At 42.9% G+C, this 19,844-nt stretch overlaps 1 protein-coding gene across 2 annotated transcripts in view; it reads left to right on the top strand.

Moving 5' to 3' along the window:
* SNX10 (sorting nexin 10) overlaps nt 1-19,844 on the top strand; it is a 132,467-nt gene that overhangs the window by 68,444 nt on the left and 44,179 nt on the right. For both annotated transcript variants that reach the window (XM_033930791.1, XM_033930790.1), the window contains exon 5: nt 10,801-10,899. In XM_033930791.1, coding sequence (XP_033786682.1) covers nt 10,801-10,899 — 99 coding nt within the window. The remainder of the gene's footprint in view (nt 1-10,800; nt 10,900-19,844) is intronic.

Here is a 19,844-nt window from a genome sequence, read left to right as displayed (position 1 = left end):
ATTCAGGATGAGGAGGGCTGAGAGCTCTTGGTGAAGGAGGACCCTTTGGTGGAAGTTGAAAAGAGACTCTTTTGGGGGGTAGTTTGGAGGTTTCTTCCATAACCAAAGGCATAGCCCTGACTCACTCACCTGAAGGCCTCGATGATTGGATGTTATTAGGGTCCAATGTTAATGGCAATGGGCGAGTCAACTTGCTTATAAATAGAGTCTGAGGGAATGGTTGAGAACTGACTATTTTCTCTAGAAGGAAGTCAAAAAGATTGCTGCTGTTTGGACTGAGATGGTGCAGATGTTTTCTACTGTCTCTGTTGTCTGGGTCGCTTTTGAGTGGTTGGGCGAGCAAATGCACATGGTTGACAATACCTAGGAAGCTTTCCATGCAGTGCTGCTATTATTTCAAGTGGACTCGTTTCACAATCTGGTATAATGATAGCTCGCTGGATCTGATTACCTGTCATCTTCATTGATCCTAGATTATCTTCTAACCTTTTTAACTCTGGATTAAAAACTACTTCAGTCAGAGTTTATCTCGGTGCTATTCATGCTTTTCATACTCCATTTGATAGAAAACCATTGTCTGTATTTTCTTTGGTTGCTAGATACATGAAAGACCTTCTTTATACCAGACCTCCAATCAAACTTCCTCCTGTAGCTTGGGACATTATTGTTATCTTTTCCACTCTGATGACGTTTCCTTTTGAACCACTCTCGTCTTCATTCCTTAAACATTTTACTTGGAAAATAACCTTTCTTATTGCTATATTATCAGAACGTTGAGTCAGTGAACTTCAAGCTCTTGTATCAGATCCACCTTATACCACATTCTACCATGATAGTGTAACATAGAAACATGAAGGCAGATAAAGGCCAAATGGCCTATCTAGTCTGACCATCCGCAGTAACTATTCTCTTTCTCTCTGAGAAATCCCACATGCCTATCCTAGGCCCTCTTGAATTCAGACACAGTCTCTGTCTCCACCACCTCTTCCAGGAGACTGTTCCATGCATCTACCACCCTTTCTGTAAAAAAGTATTTCCTTAGTTTACTCCAGAGCCTATCATCTCTTAACTTCATCCTATGCCTTCTCTTGCAGAATTTCCTTTCAAATGAAAGAGACTTGACTCATGCGCATTTACATTACATGGGTATTTAAATATCTCTATCATATCTCCTCTCTCCCGCCTTTCCTCCAAAGTATACAGATTGAGATCTTTAAGTCTGTCCCCATACGTCTTATGATGAAGACCACATACCATTTTAGTAGCTTTCCTCTGAACCGACTCCATCCTTTTTATATCTTTTTGAAGGTGCGGCCTCTAGAACTGTAAACAATATTCTAAATGAGATCTTACCAAAGTCTTTTACAGGGGCATCATTAACCCCCTTTTTCCTACTGGCTATACCTCTTCCTATGCAACCTAGCATCTTTCTAGCTTTTGCCGTCACCTTTTCAGCCTGTTTGGCCACCTTAAGATCATCACATACAATCACAACCCAAGTCACACTCTTCTGTCATGAATATAAATTCTTCACCCCCTAAACTGTACCGTTCCCTTGGGATTTTGCAACCCAAATGCATGACCTTGCATTTCTTAGCATTAAATTTTAGCTGCCAAATTTCAGACCATTCTTCAAGCTTTGCCAGGTCTTTCTTCATGTTATTCACACCATCCTGGGTGTCTACTCTGTTGCTGATATTGGTATCATTCGCAAAGAGGCAAATCTTATCTGACAACCCTTCGGCAATATTGTTTTTAAAGATTTTAAAAAGAACAGGCCCAAGAACAGAACTTTGAGGCACACCAGTGGTAATATCCCTTTCCTCAGAATGATCTCCATTGATCACTACCCTCTGTCGCCTTCCACTCAACCAGTTCTTGACCCAGCCCATCACTGTCAAAGGCTTTGCTTAAATCTAAATACACCACATCTAGTGCACATCCTCTGTCCAATTCTCTGGTCACCCAGTCAAAGAAATTGATCAGATTTGTCTGACAAGACCTACCTCTAATGAATCCATATTGCCTCCGGTCCTTTAATCCGAAGGATTCTATAAACTTGACCATTCTCTGTTTTAAAAGTGTTTCCATTAATTTGCTTACCACAGAAGTCAGACTTACCGGCATGTAATTCCCTACTTTCTTACTTCATCTTTTGTGGAGAGGGACCACATCCGCCCTTCTCCAGTCCTCTGGTACCACTCCCGACTCTAGAGACTCGTTGAAAAGGTCAGTCAGTGGAGCTACCAGAACTTCCCTAATAAGTTCCTTCAGCACCCTCGGATGTACACCATCCGGTCCCATCACTTTATCTACCTTTATTTTAGTTAGCTCCTCATGATCTCAACCCTCTGAAAATTGATCAGGGTCTATTACTCCTCCATCCCTATTCACGTTTGTCTTCTGCGGTCCCGCTCTCAGCGCTTCAGCTGTGAACACAGAACAGAAATTTTTGTTAAGCAATTCAGCCTTTTCTTTATCAGCTTCTACATATTCCTCACCTTCACCTTTGAGTCTCACAATGCCACTTTTGCACTTCTTGTTATCACTAATATGTCTAAAAAGTCTTTTCTCCCCGTTTTACCTTGTCATCTATTTTTTCTTCTATTTGCATCTTTGCTTTCCTGAATACATGACCAGTCTCTCTTAACTTTTCCAGATATTTTTGCTTGTCTTCCTCTTTCTGTGATCTTTTGTAGTTTATGAAAGCTAACCTCTTATTCCTTACCTTCTCAGCTACTACTTTTGAGAACCAAAGCGGCCTTCTTTTCCTCCTGAAGGTTGTCTTGAAGTTTCATTTAAATCAGTCCATAGTTCTCCTGGTATTCTTTCCAAGACCACATTCTCACCCTGGTGAAGCGGCATTCCATACATATGGACTGTAAACATACTCTTACTTACTACTTGGATTGGGTGGAGGCTTGGAGGCCATGTCACGGCACACAAAGTTTGAGCAATGAAGATTTCAGTAGCTCATCTACATTCTATTCCCAACCCTGTTCTGGAGGACCATCAGCCAGTTGGGTTTTCGGGATAGCTCTAATGAATAAGCATGAGAGAGATTTGCATATGATGGAGATGATGGGCATATAAATCTGTGGAGAAAGAGCCTCAGTTCTATTTCATCTGGCAAAAAACTCCACTTCTTCAAAAACAACACTCCTGCATATGAACAAAAAATATAAGAAAAAAGAACTGTGATAGCTTGCAGAGTGATATCAAACAGCATGCCGGGGCACACCGCCCCAAATGGTGATATTGTGGGCAAGTAAGAACTGCAACACTACAGTCCAGGATAAAGCACAAGAGGCAGATAAAAAAGGAAAAACCACTTAGCTGCTACTGGCATCCAGGCACTTCACAATACAAAACTTCTCCTCCTGGGCCTGGCAGCCAATAAACCCAATGGGGAACCCTCCGTTTCGCTTCTGTCTCGCTGCGTCAGGGGTATCGGTTCCACTGCTTCACATGCAGACTTTCCAGACCCACCATGCTTCTCAGGCTCTCATTCCACTTCACAGATCACTACTGTTCATATGCAGGAATGTTGTTTTTGAAGAAGTGGAGTTTTTTGCTAGATGAAGTAGAACTGAGGCTTTTTCTCCACTTTTTCCTTTTTGGTTTTTGTCCTGCTGTTCTATGTTATGTTGTGTGGATGATGAATGGGTGTGATTAAAGCCTTTTAGTGTTGCAGAGGGTGTAACTATTTCTGTGTAGGGTTCTGATTTGAATTGAATATTTGAGTTAAACTGACCCTGGTCCCTAGGTGTAGTATTTAGTCATATAAATTTGTCCCATGCATATTCATTAGGGCTATCCTGAAAATTTGACTTGGTTCTCCAGGACAGTTTGGGAACCACTGTTCTACTCTCATTGAGGATATCTTTAAAGCAGCTGCCTGTTCCTCAGTTCTCACGTTCACATCCCACTATTCTTTGGCAAATCATTCCAGACAGGATATTTTTTTTTCAGCCAAGCAGTTCTACAAAACTTTATTCTCTATTTAGGTGCCAACTTCCTTCCAAACCGTTTGGTTTGGTAGTTGCCAATAGCCCTCTTAGAGGCATGATCTTGGCAGCTAGGGAGTCCCACATGTGAGAATATGTTGCCTGCTTGTCCTCGGATAAAACACACTCACCTATAGCAGGTATTATCCAAGGGCAGGAGGCAGATATTCTCGCATACCTCCCACCTCCCCTAGTTGGCTTCTTAGCTTTTGTTACTGAACTGAATCTCCCACAAGCCAACATTGTGTGGGAAAGCAGAGACTTTTGCACTGTCTGTGCTGGGTTCCGTGGATGACGTCACCCACATTAAGAATATCTGCCTGTTGCCCTCGGATAACTTCTACATGTGAGTAACTGTGTTTTATATGGCAAATATAAAAAAAACCCAAAAGCGAGTAAGGATAGTTCTATGTCTGAGCTGTGTGAGAGCTAAAATTGGGATGCTAAATGAGAGAGTGATCATACACCAAGCTATGTGTTTGCCAACCAAAACAATCGGTGAAAGGGAATGCAATTGCAAGTGAATTTGAAGTATATTTCACGCCAAAAAAAGATGACGTGAATGCGAATGAAACTTCATTCAAAGTGCCGACAAAGGGCTAGATGCACTAAAATCAGCAATCATCGTTAAACAGGTTTAACAGCTTTAGCGACGATCACTATTACCGACCTGATTCACAAAATGGCTCACCGCGTGTTTTTCCTCTCGATCGCCCATTTTCCGATGCAACTATGAAAATTAACTAAAATCCCATGCAAATTAGCCAAGTGATTGATGCACTAACATCACTTGGCTATGCAAAAAAATAAAACAGGTTTAAGAGATCAGAAAAAAACAACAAGTTTAGATCTGTCGGTAACTGAGACAAGGGAGCAAAGGGAATGCTGCAGAAGAAATGAGAGGTTGATTGTAAAATCAAATAGGTAGATGAGAAATGAAAGAGACTAAGGACTAGAGCAGGGGTGTCCAACCCACGGCCTGGCCAAAGGAGGTATTTTGTGTGTCCCAGCTCGAGGGTGATGCGGCGTTTCGTGCGGCCCAGCTTGAGGGCCGATGTGGCATGTTCCTCTGCCACCCCCTGGGTGTTTACTTTCTGGCTGACGACATCAGAGAGAAGGCTTCCAGATCAGCCGCAGGAGACGCATAGGAGCCGCTGCCTGTGGCTTTGAGCAAAAAAATGACTGTAGCAGTGAGGAGGGAGCCGGCCTGAAGGTAAACACCCATGCCACAGAAGGAAAGGAGGGAGGGAGAAGGACGTGTTGGGACTTGAGAGGGAGGGAGCACAAACTTAGGACAAATATGGAAGGAAGCTGAACATACACCGGGGACACGGACTTGCGGCTAGAGAGACAAGAGAAGATAGAGAGGACAGCAATCATCGTGGGGGACTCCATCATCAGACAAGTCGACAGTCACAGAGTGGGAGGAAGAAACGATCGGTTGGTGACCTGCTTACTGGGAGCCAAGGTAGAAGATATAGTGAGCTGCATCGACAGGATCATCGACAGCGCGGAAGGTACAGCGGTGGTGATCCATGTGGGGCCAAAACATGAGCAACAGGAACTACAGCAGGGAAACACTGAAGGACCAGTTCCGGATGCTAGGAAGGAAGCTGAAGATCAGAACGCTGAGGGTAGAATTTTTGGAGATCTTGCTGGTACCCAGGGTTGACGAGAAGAGTCAGATGGAGCTGCAAGCAGCAACGAATGAATGAGACGCTGGTGCAAGGAAGAAAGATTCCACTTCGTGCGCAACTAGATGATGATCTGGGGGAAGAGCAAGCTATACAGGAAGGATGGACTCCACCTCAGCGGAGACAGAACGAGGCTACTTGCAAGCAACATCAAGTGAGAAATTGAGAAGTTTTTAAACTAGGAAGAAGGGGAAAGCTGACAGTCGACCAAGCGTCAATAGTTCGCAAACTGGTATACCCAGGAAGATTGCGGGGAAGACTCACCGGATCATAGGCAAGATAGAAATCCTGACGGATCGAAAGGGACATAAGAGGGAAGGAAATGCAAAAAAGTAACAGGCCGCAAACTCAAGTGTATGTACACAAATGCAAGGAGCCTAAGGAATAAGATAGTGGAATTGGAAGCTATGGCACAAAAAGATAGCCTTCACATCATCGGCATTACGGAAACATGGTGGAACGAGGAAAACGTCTGGGACACTGTGCTACCGGGATACAAGCTATACCACAGAGACAGAGTAGGACAAAAAGGTGGGAGTATTTCCCTATACATCAAAGAGGAAATCGAGTCTACCGGAGCGATCACGCCAGAAACGAAAAATAAGGTAGAATCTCTATAGGACAAAATACCGGGAACAAATAGAATGGAAACAAAGATCAGCATCTACTACCGACCCCCAGGACAGTCCAAAGAAACTGATAGAAAAATGACAGACGAGATTAATTGCAACTGCAAGGGAGGCAACGCAGTTAACATGAGTGACTTCAATTATCCGGGATAGATTGGAGCCTAGACACCTCCGGCTGCAGTAGGGAGACCAAGTTCCTGGATGCTGTAGGTGATTGCTTCCTGGAACAACTTATCAAGAAAAATAAGAGAGGAAATGCAATTCTGTACTTAATTCTAAATGGACTATGAGGTCCTCCGCAAGGTGTAGATATAGATGAGATGCTGGGAAACAGTGATCACAATATGATCCACTTCAACTTGGAGACAGGGGCAAAACATCGATCCAGAACGACGACCACGGCACTGAACTTCTGAAAAGGGAATTACAAAGGGATGAGAATCATGGTGGGGAGGAAGATTAAGAAGAGAATAAGCACTGTAAAAACGCTAGAGCAAGTATGGTCCCTTTGTATGGACACAGTCAGCGAGGCACAAAATCTATATATACCGCGTATCAACAAGGGATCCAAGAGGAAAAAGAACAAGGAACTGGCGTGGCTCATTGTAGAAGTGAAGGAAGTGATCAGAGACGAGAAGACTTTGTTTAAGGAATAGAAAAGGGCAAAAACGGACAAAAACTGGAAAAAGCATAAACAACATCAAAGAAGGTGCCATAAAGCGTTAAGAGGGGCCAAAAGAGACTACGAGGAAATAATAGCCAAAGAGGCAAAAAACGTCAAACCGTTCTTTCGATATATTAAGGGGCAATGACCTGTGAAAGAAGTGGTGGGGTCGTTGGATGACCATGGAATAAAGGGAATACTAAAGGAGGACAAAGCCATCGCCGACAAACTGAACACATTTTTTGCGTCTGGATTTACCGAAGACGATATATACAATATACTAGAAGCCGACAGGCTATATGCAGGAAATGAAGATGGGAAACTGACAGGGATGACGGTCAGTCTCGAAGAGGTGTGCAGGCAGATTGATAGGCTTAAAAATGATAAATCCCCGGGACCGGACGGCATTCATTCAAGTGTAATCAAGGAATTGAAAGGGGTTATAGCTGAACTGCTTCAACTAATAGCCAATCTGTTGATTAAATGAGGAAGGATTCCGGAAGATTGGAAAGTGGCTAATGTTACGCCGATCTTCAAGAAAGGTTCGAGGGGAGATCTGGGAAACTACAGACCTGTGAGTCTGACATCGGTACTGGGAAAGATGGTAGAGGTGCTGATAAAGGACCGCATCATTGATCACCTTGATGGACACAATCTGATGAGGACCAGCCAGCACGGCTTTAGCAAAGGAATATCTTACTTGACGAACTTACTGCACTTCTTCAAGGGAGTAAACAGGCAGATAGACAAGGGTGACCCGGTCGACATTGTATATCTGGATTTTCAAAAGGTATTCGACAGGTCCCGCATGAATGACTGCTTCGAAAAATTGCAAAACATGGAATCGAGGGTGAAATGCTCACGTGGATTAAAAACTGGTTAGCGGATAGGAAACAAAGAGTGGGGGTAAATGAACAATACTCGGACTGGAAAAACGTCACTAGTGGAACGCCGTAGAGTGTGGTGCTCGGGCCTGTGCTTTTCAACATCTTTATAAACGACCTGGAAATTGGTACTACAAGCGAGGTGATTAAATTTGCGGACGATACAATGTTATTCAGAGTAGCGAAGATCTGCAACGCGACATAAACACGCTCGAGGAATGGGCCGCAACATGGCAAATGAGGTTTAACATGTATAAGTTTAAGGTGATGCATGTCGGTAACAAAAATCTTATACACAAATACAGGATGTCCTGTGCAGTACTTGGAGAGACCCCCCCAGGAAAGAGACTTAGGAGTACTGGTAGACAAGTCAATGAAGCTGTCTGCGCAATGCACGGCAGCGACGAAAAGGGCAAACAGAATGCTAGGAATGATTAAGAAGGGAATCACAAACAGATCGGAGAAGGTTATCATGCTGCTGTACTGGGCCATGGTACGCCCCCACCTGGAATACTGCATCCAGCACTGGTTGCCGTACATGAAGAAGGACATTGTACTACTCAAAAGGGTCTAGAGAAGGGCGACTAAAATGGTTAAAGGGCTGGAGGAATTGCCATGCAGTGAGAGATTAGAGAAACTGGGCCTCTTTTCCCTTGAAAAGAGGAGACACAGAGAGGGGACATGATCGAAACATTCAAGATAATGAAAGGAATAGACTTAGTAGATAAAGACAGGTTGTTCACCCTCTCCAAGGTAGAGAAAACGAGAGGGCACTCTCTAAAGTTAAAAGGAAATAGATTCCATACAAACGTAAGGAAAACTTCTTCACCCAGAGAGTGGTAGAAATCTGGAATGCTTTTCCAGAAGCTGTTAAAGGTGATAGCACCCTCCAGGGATTCAAGACAAGGTTAGGCAAGTTCCTTCTGAACCGGAACGTACACAGGTAAGGCTAGACTCAATCAGGGCACTGGTCTTTGACCTAAGGGCCTCCGCGTGAACAGACTGCTGGGCACGATGGACCACTGGTATGACCCAGCAGCGGCAATTCTTATGTTCTGGCCCTGTGACAAAGATAATGCTTCCTGATTCAGGCCAAATGACTCTATTTTTGTTTTGTTGGACATAGGGACTGGTGTACTATTTTCAATGGTACCTATTATGTGCTCCATGGCTGGTAAAAGAGGTGTGGCTGTTGTAGGGGTGGAGCCATATACAGTATAGCAACCCAGTCCGTAAGGTTGGCCCTATATGAGTTCCAGTACCTTTTTTCCTATAGAAAAAGCATTGATAACATCAAGCTGTAGATTTGGTGCATTTTGATGTGCTTGTGATGATTATCTAGGAGGAATTCTTCATCAGATCTATGAACGTTTTCTTACCAGGCGACATTAGCTATTATAAAAAGAGTTAGGAGAGCGATTTGATTAGGTCAGAAGGTGCCATCTATCCTTCATATTAGCACTTGAGGTGAAAGGGGAGGGAGGGGATGCTCTGAGTGAAATAAATTGCTCTCCAGCTTGTAGCAGCTATGTTTTGATTCCTGGCTCTCCTCCTACTTAAAACTTGTTTAGGTGATAGAAGTGGTCACCTGGGCCCCTTCTTTTTTTTAAATTTATTTATTTATTTATTTATTTATAAAATTTACACATTTATTATCAAGCATATCATCTTGTACAGAAAGTGAGATCAAGAGAACATAATAGTGTTATTTACTCTCAAACCTGAAAGTAATTCAGAATAATAAAAGAAAATATACATCATAACTTAATCACACACTAGTCCTCAAATTAGGATCCAAGATTAACGATAAGAGTAGCACCTGGGCCCCTTCTTGCTGAACTGCTGAGGAAGGGCAAGGTGCTAGCTAGTGGCAGCTTTAGATTACTTGGCAGCCTCTGCAAAAACAAATTTTCCTCTCTTCTCCCTTCCTCCATTCACTTGGTCAGTGGGAGTCCTGGCAAGGTACTCCTGTTCCCTTCCCTATTTAGCATAGCCCTCCTCTCTCATCTCCACTTCACAGCATTTCTCTCTCCCTCCCTCCCTCAAGCTCCATGCATAAAGCCTTTGAGGTCAGCTATAAATGCATTCCTATAACTAGCCAGCTATTGAGAGGCAGTACTTAGCAAACTTTATTTATTTATTTAGATTTTTATCCCGTTCTCCCAGTAGCTCAGAACGGTTTACAAGTAAACATTCACAATGGAGTGAATTGGACATACAAGATTACACAGTATATTTAAATACTTGGACATACGAGTCTGTGCAGCATTGTAAACATAGGGACTATACAGCAAATTAATAACAGTACCGTAGTTTAAATATACGGTAAGTAGTTTAGTTTAGATACAAGTTATTTGAGTATAGGCTGAGAGTGGACTTTACAGAAATTTAGGCAGAAGATTAGAATGGAGAAAGAAGGGTAGAGGTGGGGTTTAAGGGATTGGGTGTAGACTTTCTAGTAGCTTCTCACACAGAAATCTGTGGCAAGATTTTATTTTATTTTTTTCAGGTTTGACTAAATTGTTTGTGGGTGCTTGTGCACTTCCTGTATTGACCAAACTTCTTCAGTGCATCTAGGGAGGAGTAATTGTGGAAGATTTAGCAACCTGAAAATTTGGCTCTATGGGAGCAACAAGGAACTCAACAACCAGTGGAAAGACAGGGGAGGGGTGATGGAAGGGAAACTTCTTTCCATTTGTGTATGCATTTTCCCCTGTTTGTTAGGATAACATTTTGGCAGCTATAGAAACCTCCCCGTTCTTGATCTTCCATTGCATGGTTGCTGTAATGTAGTCTGTACAGTGCAATCCCTACTAAGGACCTTTAGCAAGCCAAAAGATTCATGCTTATTCTTTGTACTTCTACCCTTTTACTGTATCTCAGGTAATTTAAAATAAACTTTTTTCCCACTTTTCTTTAAAGAGAATTACCGGAACTCCCATCGAAAACTCCATTTTTTAATGCTAGCAATGTCCAGCACGTGGACCAGCGGCGACAGGGCTTACAGGAATTCCTAGAAAAGTAAGTGCCCTTATGTCTTGCACTAGTAACTGTGCTTCATCATACTTAAAAACTGAGAGGCTTCTAATGGATTTGGAAGTATTTTTGTTCAGTGGAGCAAGTTGGTCCAAGTAAGCTTACAGATATAAATCGTACCTTTTTTGTTTTAATGTTAGCTTTTCATAGTTCTTCAGACTAAAAGGGACGACAGGTACGAGGGGGCACTCAGAGAAACTGAAGGGGGATAGGTTCAAATCAAATGCAAGGAAGTTTTTCTTCACCCAAAGGGTCGTGGACACATGGAATGCGCTCCCGGATGAAGTGATCCGGCAGAGTACAGTACAGGGATTCAAACAGGGATTGGACGGATTCCTGAGGGAAAAGGGGATCGTGGGGTACTGAGGGAGGTGCTGGGGTGTTGCATAAGTATAGACAGCTCACCAGGTCGTGTAGGTGAAAGGCCGGAGGGTTAGGACTTTGATGGGAAGATAGGACTTCGATGAGATACCTAGGGGGCAAGGGGGCCCCTTCTGGTGATTCAGGCAGGTCATGACCTGTTGGGCCGCCGCGGGGGCGGACTGCTGGGCGGGATGGACCTGTGGTCTGACCCGGCAGAGGCACTGCTTATGTTCTTATGTTATGTTTATGTTCTTATATTAATCACAAGGTGAATCACAACAGCATTATTCAGATCATAAATGTAAATAATCAAAGGGCCATTTTACTAAGCTGCATTGGAATGGTGTAGATAAAATTAGAAATAATAAATCAGATTGCACAAAAGAAAAGACAACACATACCCAAAAGTCTCAGAAGCTTATTCCAGATCCTGTTTGTCTGTCTTGTCTGTTTAGGTTGAAAGCTCATTTGAACAGGGACTGTCATCTTTGTGACTGTGTACAGCACTGCGTATATCTGATAGCGCTATAGAAATAATTAATAGAAATAGATTTCTGTGTAGCCTCACGCCTGGCTTTGAGTAACAAGGGAAGCTGCAAAAAACCACACTAAGTTGAACACTTGGATGGAGTCTAACAGGCAGAAAGCAAAGAGCTAGACCATGGATTGCTTGATAGTCTGTAGTCAAAATTTTGTATTAAATTCTGGATTTAATTTATTGCTATTGAAGATGGATATGATGTGTTCCATCATGCTGACACCAGACAGTAGATGCATGCTGCTCTATTTTAGATCATCTGCAGTTCATCAAGTTTATTATGCATAATACCCACCAACAGGGATTATAATAATCCAGGCGGGTGGTAACACATTTTCACATGGTAGTAATCAAATCAGTGTATACCAATAACAGCTGATGATGATTTTGCAAACTTAAACTGGGTGCTGGAGACCAGTTTATACCTGTAGATATGCCTGTAGAGCAGTGCCATCTTTTGGCCGACTGCATGTACTGAAGAAGATATTTTTCCCATGTCCTTATTTGTGAGCTATTTTAACCGTTCCCGAGTTGGGTGATCTCAGAAGAGAATACTCAGCATTTGTCTGTCTATCCAGCAACAAGATAACTTGTAAAATATCCCCCATTGAGTCTATACTTGGAGGGGTGGTCCCACAGTGCAAATTCATTATAACATCAGTAGATTCAATGAATGATGGCATGATAATCTAGCATTACTGTCAGACTTCCTCTTCCCAGTAGAGATTTCATCATAAGGCATGTGACTCTGTCCTATTATCAGGTGACATTGGCTCTTCTTACAAATAAAAAAATAGCAAGGGGAGGAGCAATTTAGTTCAGAAGGACGAGGACAGGTTAGAGTTCAAAGTTATAACCTTGAAAAGAACCAGAAAATCCCAGCAGCAGAAAATGTATAGTTTCACCTTTTTGCTTGTTCTAATGTAATTTTAAATTTAGCTATTTTTAAAATATTTTTCTAGAATATAAGGTACACCTTTCTATTATGCTCTATGCCCACCATCTTTAAACATCCCCTTTGCAAAATTCACATTGGAGTGATTTGTGCTTCACTTTTGAACAAGCATGATACCCTCTTAGAATTCTGGTAAGCACTAAAACACTTCAGAGCATAGATATATAATGATGGAACTGGCTAAGTTGGTTAAACTTTCAAAAGTTTAAAAATGTAAATATTAAGCATGAAATATAAAATCACAAACTTAAAAGGAAGCTGCAAGTTTCTTGTGTGTTTGTTGTGAGTTGAATCAGATTAATTTTCTGTTTGCCAATATTTGCTGTATTAATTTATGATGTGTCTTGGGCAAATAAATGCAGGGCTAGTTCTGCCCCTCCATTCATGCAGGTTTGCCCCCCCCCCATCCAATTAAATTGTAGAAATCTAAATGTGCAAAATCAACAGAGCAATAGAAATGTGCCCCTCATGCATGGGAGTGATGAAGATAACCTGCTAACATCAGGTATGTTAGCGGTTGGTATAGGGTACTTTGGCCACTGGGTTTCTGATGCTCTGCAGGAATCACTGTGAGTAATCTCTTGCAATTAATGGAGCAATAAAGGCTTGGGGAAGAGAGCCCAGATTTGGCTGCTGAAACACGGGCCACAAAGCAAAAAACAAATAATATATGATAGGTCTGCAAATGTTTTCTACCAAAGCTAAAGACAAAGGCTCCGATATTCAAAACCATTTATCCAGAAGATGGTAACAGTGGACTGTCCTTAAATAGTGCTTGGGTAGTGCTGGGGCAGTGTGGATCCAAGCAGAAAGTTATCTGGAGAGTGGTACTAAGTATTTGGAGGTTAGGATAAGAAAAATGCTGGTGAACTGTCTGGATGGTGGCTTGAATATTATGCTCACTGGATGGTAACACCACTTTCTGATCTGAATGGATATTTAGTACTATTCACTATCTGGATAATTGTACTGAATTTAAAACACTGACTATGAAGTTTAAATATTGACCCAAAAATGTATAGTGGATCCTTGCACAGTAGCAGTCTACTTACAAAAAGTGCATAACCATGCTGTGCCATGAGTACATCTCCAGAAGAAAAACCTGCAAAAAGCATGTAAATTTATTTCACTCAGGTTGCTAGCCAAGCAAAGGTAAAAGAAAGGATTAGGAATGAAAATTTAACTTTTTGGACGGTGAAGAATTTTGATAGAGTATATAAATTTTCTGGATGGTAGGATATGGAAGTGAATTCTGGACTCTTCCAAAAGGGGTTGTAAAGAAAATACACAACGTGTGTTAGAGTTCTGAGATAAGCTGGAAGGACCTGCTCTGAATGTGCATGAAATGAAGGGAGATGAAATAACTTGAATCGTAATTTATTTATTATTTGGATTAATTAATATTTTTCAACTAGAAAGAGAGCCTTTTCATTTGGAACTCCAGGGATTCACTGAAGAAATCCCCTAGCTTTCCTTCCGGAACCAATTGAAATCAACTCTGCTCCATCAACACTAAGGAACTCTTAGTGATTCCTTGCCATAGTCTGCATATGTCTTTATAATCTTATGTTGTCTTTTTGTATATCTATAGCATTCCCAGTACACCTCTTTCTTCTCTTCATATTTCTCTAACATGCATTTAAATACTTCTTACATAGATACTACCGTGTTTCCCCGAAAATAAGCCCTAGCATGATTTTCGGGATAGGTCTTAATATAAGCCCTACCCACGAAAATAAGCCCTAGTCACCGGCAGCAGAGCTCCCCCGCCCCCCCCCTCCCACCTGCCGCTGACCCTTTCATCTCACCTCCGCCAAGCGTGAGACAGAAATACCTTGTGACAAACGGCAATGTCGGCAGCAATCTAGACAAGCTGCTTTGGGCCTTCTCTCGCTGGGGTTCCTGTGCTGCATTGCTGATGACATCATCAGTGATGCAGAAGAGGAATGCCTGGGCAGGAGAAGGCCCGAAGCAGCCTATCTAGATTGTGGTCGACATTGCTGTTTGTTACAAGGTATTTCAGTCTTGCAGTTAGTGGGGGAGAGATGGAAAGATCGGTGGAGGATGGGAGGGAGGGATAGAAGCTGCAAGATTCTACTACACAAGGGATGGGAGGTAAGGATAGAAGCTGTAAGGGTTCTGCACAGGAGATGGGAGGGAGGGAGGGAGGGTTAGAAGCTGCAAGGGTTCTGCTGCACAAAAGATGGGAGGGAAGGAGGGAGGGATAGAAGCTGCAAAAGTTCTGCTGCACAAGAGATGGGAGGGAGGTAAGGATAGAAGCTGCAAGGGTTCTGCTGCACAAAAGATGGGAGAGAGGTAAGGATAGAAGCTGAAGGGTTCTACTGCACAAGGGATGGGAGGGAGGGAGGTAGGGTTAGAAGCTGCAAGGGTTCTGCTGCACAAAAGGAGGGAGAGAGGGATAGAAGCTGCAAGGGTTCTACTGCACAAGGGATGGAAGGGAGGGAGGGAGGGTTAGAAGCTGCAAAGGTTCTGCTGCACAAAAGGAGGAAGGGAGGGATAGAATCTGCAAGGGTTTTGCTGCACAAAAGATGGGAGGGAGGTAAGGATAGAAGCTGCAAGGGTTCTGCTGCACAAGGGATGGGATGGGAGGAAGGGATAGAAACTGAAGGGTTCTGCTGCATAAGGGATAGGAGGGAGCTAAGGATAGAACCTGCAAGGGTTCTGCTTCACAAGGGATGGGGGGATGGGAGGAAGGGATAGAAATTGAAGGGTTCTGCTGCACAAGGGATGGGAGGGAGGGATAGAAGCTGCAAGTGTTCTGCTTCACAAGGGATGGGAAGGAGGGCTAGAAAGATGCTGCACAAGGGGATGGGTGAGAGGCGAAGAAAGATGCTGTACATGTGGGGTAGAGAAAGGAAATAGACAGAATTGGGATGGAGGAGAGGAAGTGAGAGATGATCAGTGTACAAGAAGAAAATAAGACCTAATGCCTTTTTGGGCCCCAAATTAATATAAGACATTGTCTTATTTTCAGGGAAACACGGTATAATTTGATTGTGAGCCCACTGGGACAGAGAGGGAGAAATTTTCTAATGATTGAAAACCTAACCCTCATTTTGAATGTATTAGTTTTGTAAACTGCTTAATACTCATGTACAAGTGGTATATCGAATATAATCCAATCCAGTAGTAGCTCATGATGAATTACAGTAGGTACAGTAGATATTTCCTCGACTCCAGAGGCTTTCAATCTAAATTTTATAACTGAGGCAATGAAGATCTAAATTGCCCAAGATCACAAGGAGCAGCAGACCCTGGCTTTTCTGGCTGTCGGTCTGGTGCTCTGACCCACTAGGCTGCTGCTTTACTTGGAAGATGAAATTTTCTGGACCTATACTTGGAGTCTTTGTTGTCAAATTAGCTAATGTTTGGTTGTAATTCTTGCTGCACCACATTTTGTAGTTATAGCAAATTGGTTTATAATATGTCAATTAGGACAGAGACCTAAAGTAAGAGAACTGGTAAGGAAGAGAGAGCTCATTGGATCATGGGCCTCTACCACAGGTCAGTTGCTGGGGTAAAGTGACCAAAGATACTGTGGGATAGGATTCCCTAATAGCAGAGCAGGAACATAGAAGGCTGACTTCCATGTGTGGTCAAGTCAGGCATGTGAGTGAGGAGGGACAACAAATAGTTTATCTGGCCTAGGATTGTAATACACACACCTGGCTGTAAGGAATGATGGTATCGGATAAAAATAGTGGTTGGTCAAAATTAGGATTTTGAATGTCAAGTAAGGCATTTTATTCTGTATGTGGGGAGCCAGTAGGCACTCCTAAGGGGGAATAAACAAACCTGAGTGCAGTATTTTGAGTGAGATGAAATCTTCTGAGAGAGGATATAGGTAGTCCAGTATATAATGCATTATAATAATCTAACTTGTTAACATGAACCAGTTTGACGCATACCTTTATCTAAGGGAAAGCAGATTGATTGGATTTGGAGTAAGATGAAAAAACAAGATGTTGATTTGTAATCTACCTAGAACTTGGAGAAGTGCAGAATTGATTTTTTTTGAATAACTATATCTGGGCTTCAAATTTGATCTGTCAGAGAGGGAGAGCGTTACAATTGGTACAAAATGCCGCAGCTAGGTTATCGATGAAAGTTGACAGGATGGCACATATTACGCCAATTCTGAAGCAATTACATTGGTTACCAGTTGTATTTCAGGTGCAACATAAAGTTGTTTCTGTGGTCCATCAGACTATTTACCATCAAGCACCATGGTACTTTTGACAAATTGTGGTACTCTATAAGTGTAATAGGGCTAGATTCACTAACCTTCCCGAATCGGAACAATCCGTTTCCGATTCGGGTAGCTCCGACTGATTCACAAATCAGTCGTATTCAAATGGGGGCAATCAGAGGAACGTCCCCAATTGCGAGCATGGATCGCAAATGTGTGATCCCCGCACATGCGCAGATCCCGACAGTGACAGGAGATGCAGCCTCCTGTCACTGCTGTCAGGGCTCTGCCTTGATCTCTCCTGCTTGCCCTGCTCTGCCCCAATCTCTCTTGCCTGCTCGCCAGACTCTCCTGCTCTCTGCCGCCGTTCCCCGCAGTGCAAGCCTGTGGTTTTAAAGCGGGCCTGCGCTGCGGGGAATAGCAGCAGAGAGCAGGAGATTACGGCGAGCAGGCAGGAAAGATCAGGGCAGGCAAGAGAACCTACACAAGCCCCACCCCCGATCAAGCATGGCTGGCCCACCCTAGGTCGGCCCAGGTGGCCGGGCCAGCCCCACCCCCTCCCCATACCTTTAGAAATGGTAGGAGCAGGAGGGGTGCCAAGTCCCTCCTGCTCCTTAGGCCTCCGAGTCCTGTGGTCTTCGGGAGCAGGAGGAAGGGCAAAAGTCCTGCTGTTCCGCCATGATACTGGCCTTAGGCCATGCCCCGATGCATCATCAGATGCATGGGGAGGGGCCTAAGGCCCTGATTGGCTGAGGCGCCTCGGGCTCCTCCCTTGAGAAAGGCCTGGAGCACCTCAGCCAATCAGGGACTTCCTTAGGGAGTAGTCTAAGGAAGTCCCTGATTGGCCATAAACAATATTTGTTTATGGCCAATAAGGGACTTCCTTAGACTCCTCCCGGTAGGGGGTGGGCTATGCCAGCAGGAGGGAGGCCTAAGGAGCAGGAGGGACTAAGCACCCCTCCTGCTCCAAACTTTTACATACTGGAGGGAGGGTGTCAGGGTGGGCAGCTGTGACTTTTTTTTATTTTTTTTTTGTAACATTTTCCTTTGCGCGGTCGGCCTGGCTGGCTGTCCTGCTCCCCCCTTCCAGGCAATCTTGCCACCCAGACTCTCCTGCTCTCTGCCGCCTTCCGTGCTGTGCGAGCCCGCAGGTTTAAAGTGGGTCTGCACTGTGCTTCTATGGAGCTTGAGAGTCAAAGATGTTTTCGACTAGTCTCCAGCAGTCACTTCTTGGGTTGATCGGCCAGCCTAGTCAGATCGGGAAATTTGTTTAGTGAATCGCAACCCTACCTACTTTGCATGCAGTTCTCCTCATTTGCATGCGCGGATTGGAATCGGATTGCAAAACAGGTTAGTGAATACTGCAGGAGGGAAATCGGTTCGCAAAGGGCTCGCAAACCGATCGGTACACGATCGGTTTGCTTAGTGAATCTAGCCCATAGATCTTTGATTCGAAAATCAACAGCTATTAATTCCAACAACGCATGGAAATTATGCAAACACTTCAGTGATGGCTTTTTGTACTGCTGGGGTTAAAATGTGGAATGCTCTGGTAGGCCAATTTCGACTATGTGTAAGCTGGTTTCAATTTAATAAACAGTTAAAGACTCAGTTGTTGCCTAATTTTTGTAATTTATTAGTTGGCATTTGAAGAAAATAATCTGCTTAACCATGTTTGCTATTGTATGCTTGCGAGTTATTAGTTGACATTTGCAGAGAAGAAATTGTTTAATTATGTAGGTGTTATGATATGGTTTGTTTTTATTTTATGTATATTTTAATTGATGTAAACCATTTAATTTTTTTTTCCAAACAATAAAAAAAAGTTTTAAATAAATAAGGTATATGTTGGGGTTGCTGGTGGCAAACAAGTGGGGGAGAGATAGCTGAAGGAGGTCATCATCCTGTGATCCATATGGTAGAAGATTTACAGCAGCATGGAAATAGATTTCATATACAGTATATCCTTTGTGGAAATCCTGTAAACCAGGCTGGATTGTAGATCTTGAGGATTGGATTTCAGGATCCCTGTTGTAAAGTATCATAGAAAGACTAGACCTTTGATATACTCTGTGGTGGATAACCATGGATTGAACTTGTTCTGAAGGATCTGAGTACAGTGCCTTTACTACCAGGGTGTATGAGAGATGAAGAAGGCAATTGATAAAATCTGATGAAAGATCCAAAGATAGCTACTCTATCCAAATCAAGAAATCCCCTCACTTCACTCAAGTAGACAAGTTTCTGTACTGTACTGCAATTTAAAAAAATGGCAAAGTTAAGTTAATATGGCCTTTATGAAGATTTTGGAAATAAAAGAAACATTGGAAAAAGAATAGTAATCATGACTATGGGATCTAAAGAGGAACATTTAGGGACAAGATAAATAATCATTTCATTTCACAGGGAAGGGTACTTTGCCTGTGGACAAACTCATATTGATCATGGAAAGAATGAACAGGTGAAGTTTCCTGACTGGGTTTTAAGTGAAAGATGAGGGAATAGGATCAAGGGGCAAGATGGAGAAAGACATGTTACCTGAAATTTTTGTAAGCTTAAAAGAAGTATTCTCTTTGAATGAATGCCACATATTGTTAAGGGTGGCTGTGTAGGACCTTGGTTTGGCTCAAGACTGGCCAACAGGTCAACCACTTATCATGGTATCTCCAGGGAATTTGGTTGCTTCACATGCTTAGAGTAATTTAGATTATGATGCAAGACCTCGGCTTTAGCATCAAATAAGATAGCTAGACTTTGCAGATGGACAAGAATCCAGAAGTGGGAGTGCCAACATTGAAGATACAATTGAAATCACTTAATGACAAAATAGTTTCTTTAAGGGTCTTAACAAGATAAGAGTAAAG

Source organism: Geotrypetes seraphini, chromosome 2 (genome assembly GCF_902459505.1).
Source record: "Geotrypetes seraphini chromosome 2, aGeoSer1.1, whole genome shotgun sequence".
Classification (NCBI taxonomy): Eukaryota; Metazoa; Chordata; class Amphibia; order Gymnophiona; family Dermophiidae; genus Geotrypetes; species Geotrypetes seraphini.
The sequence above is the reverse complement of the archived record's forward strand: the minus strand, read 5'-3'. Positions and strand labels throughout refer to the sequence as shown.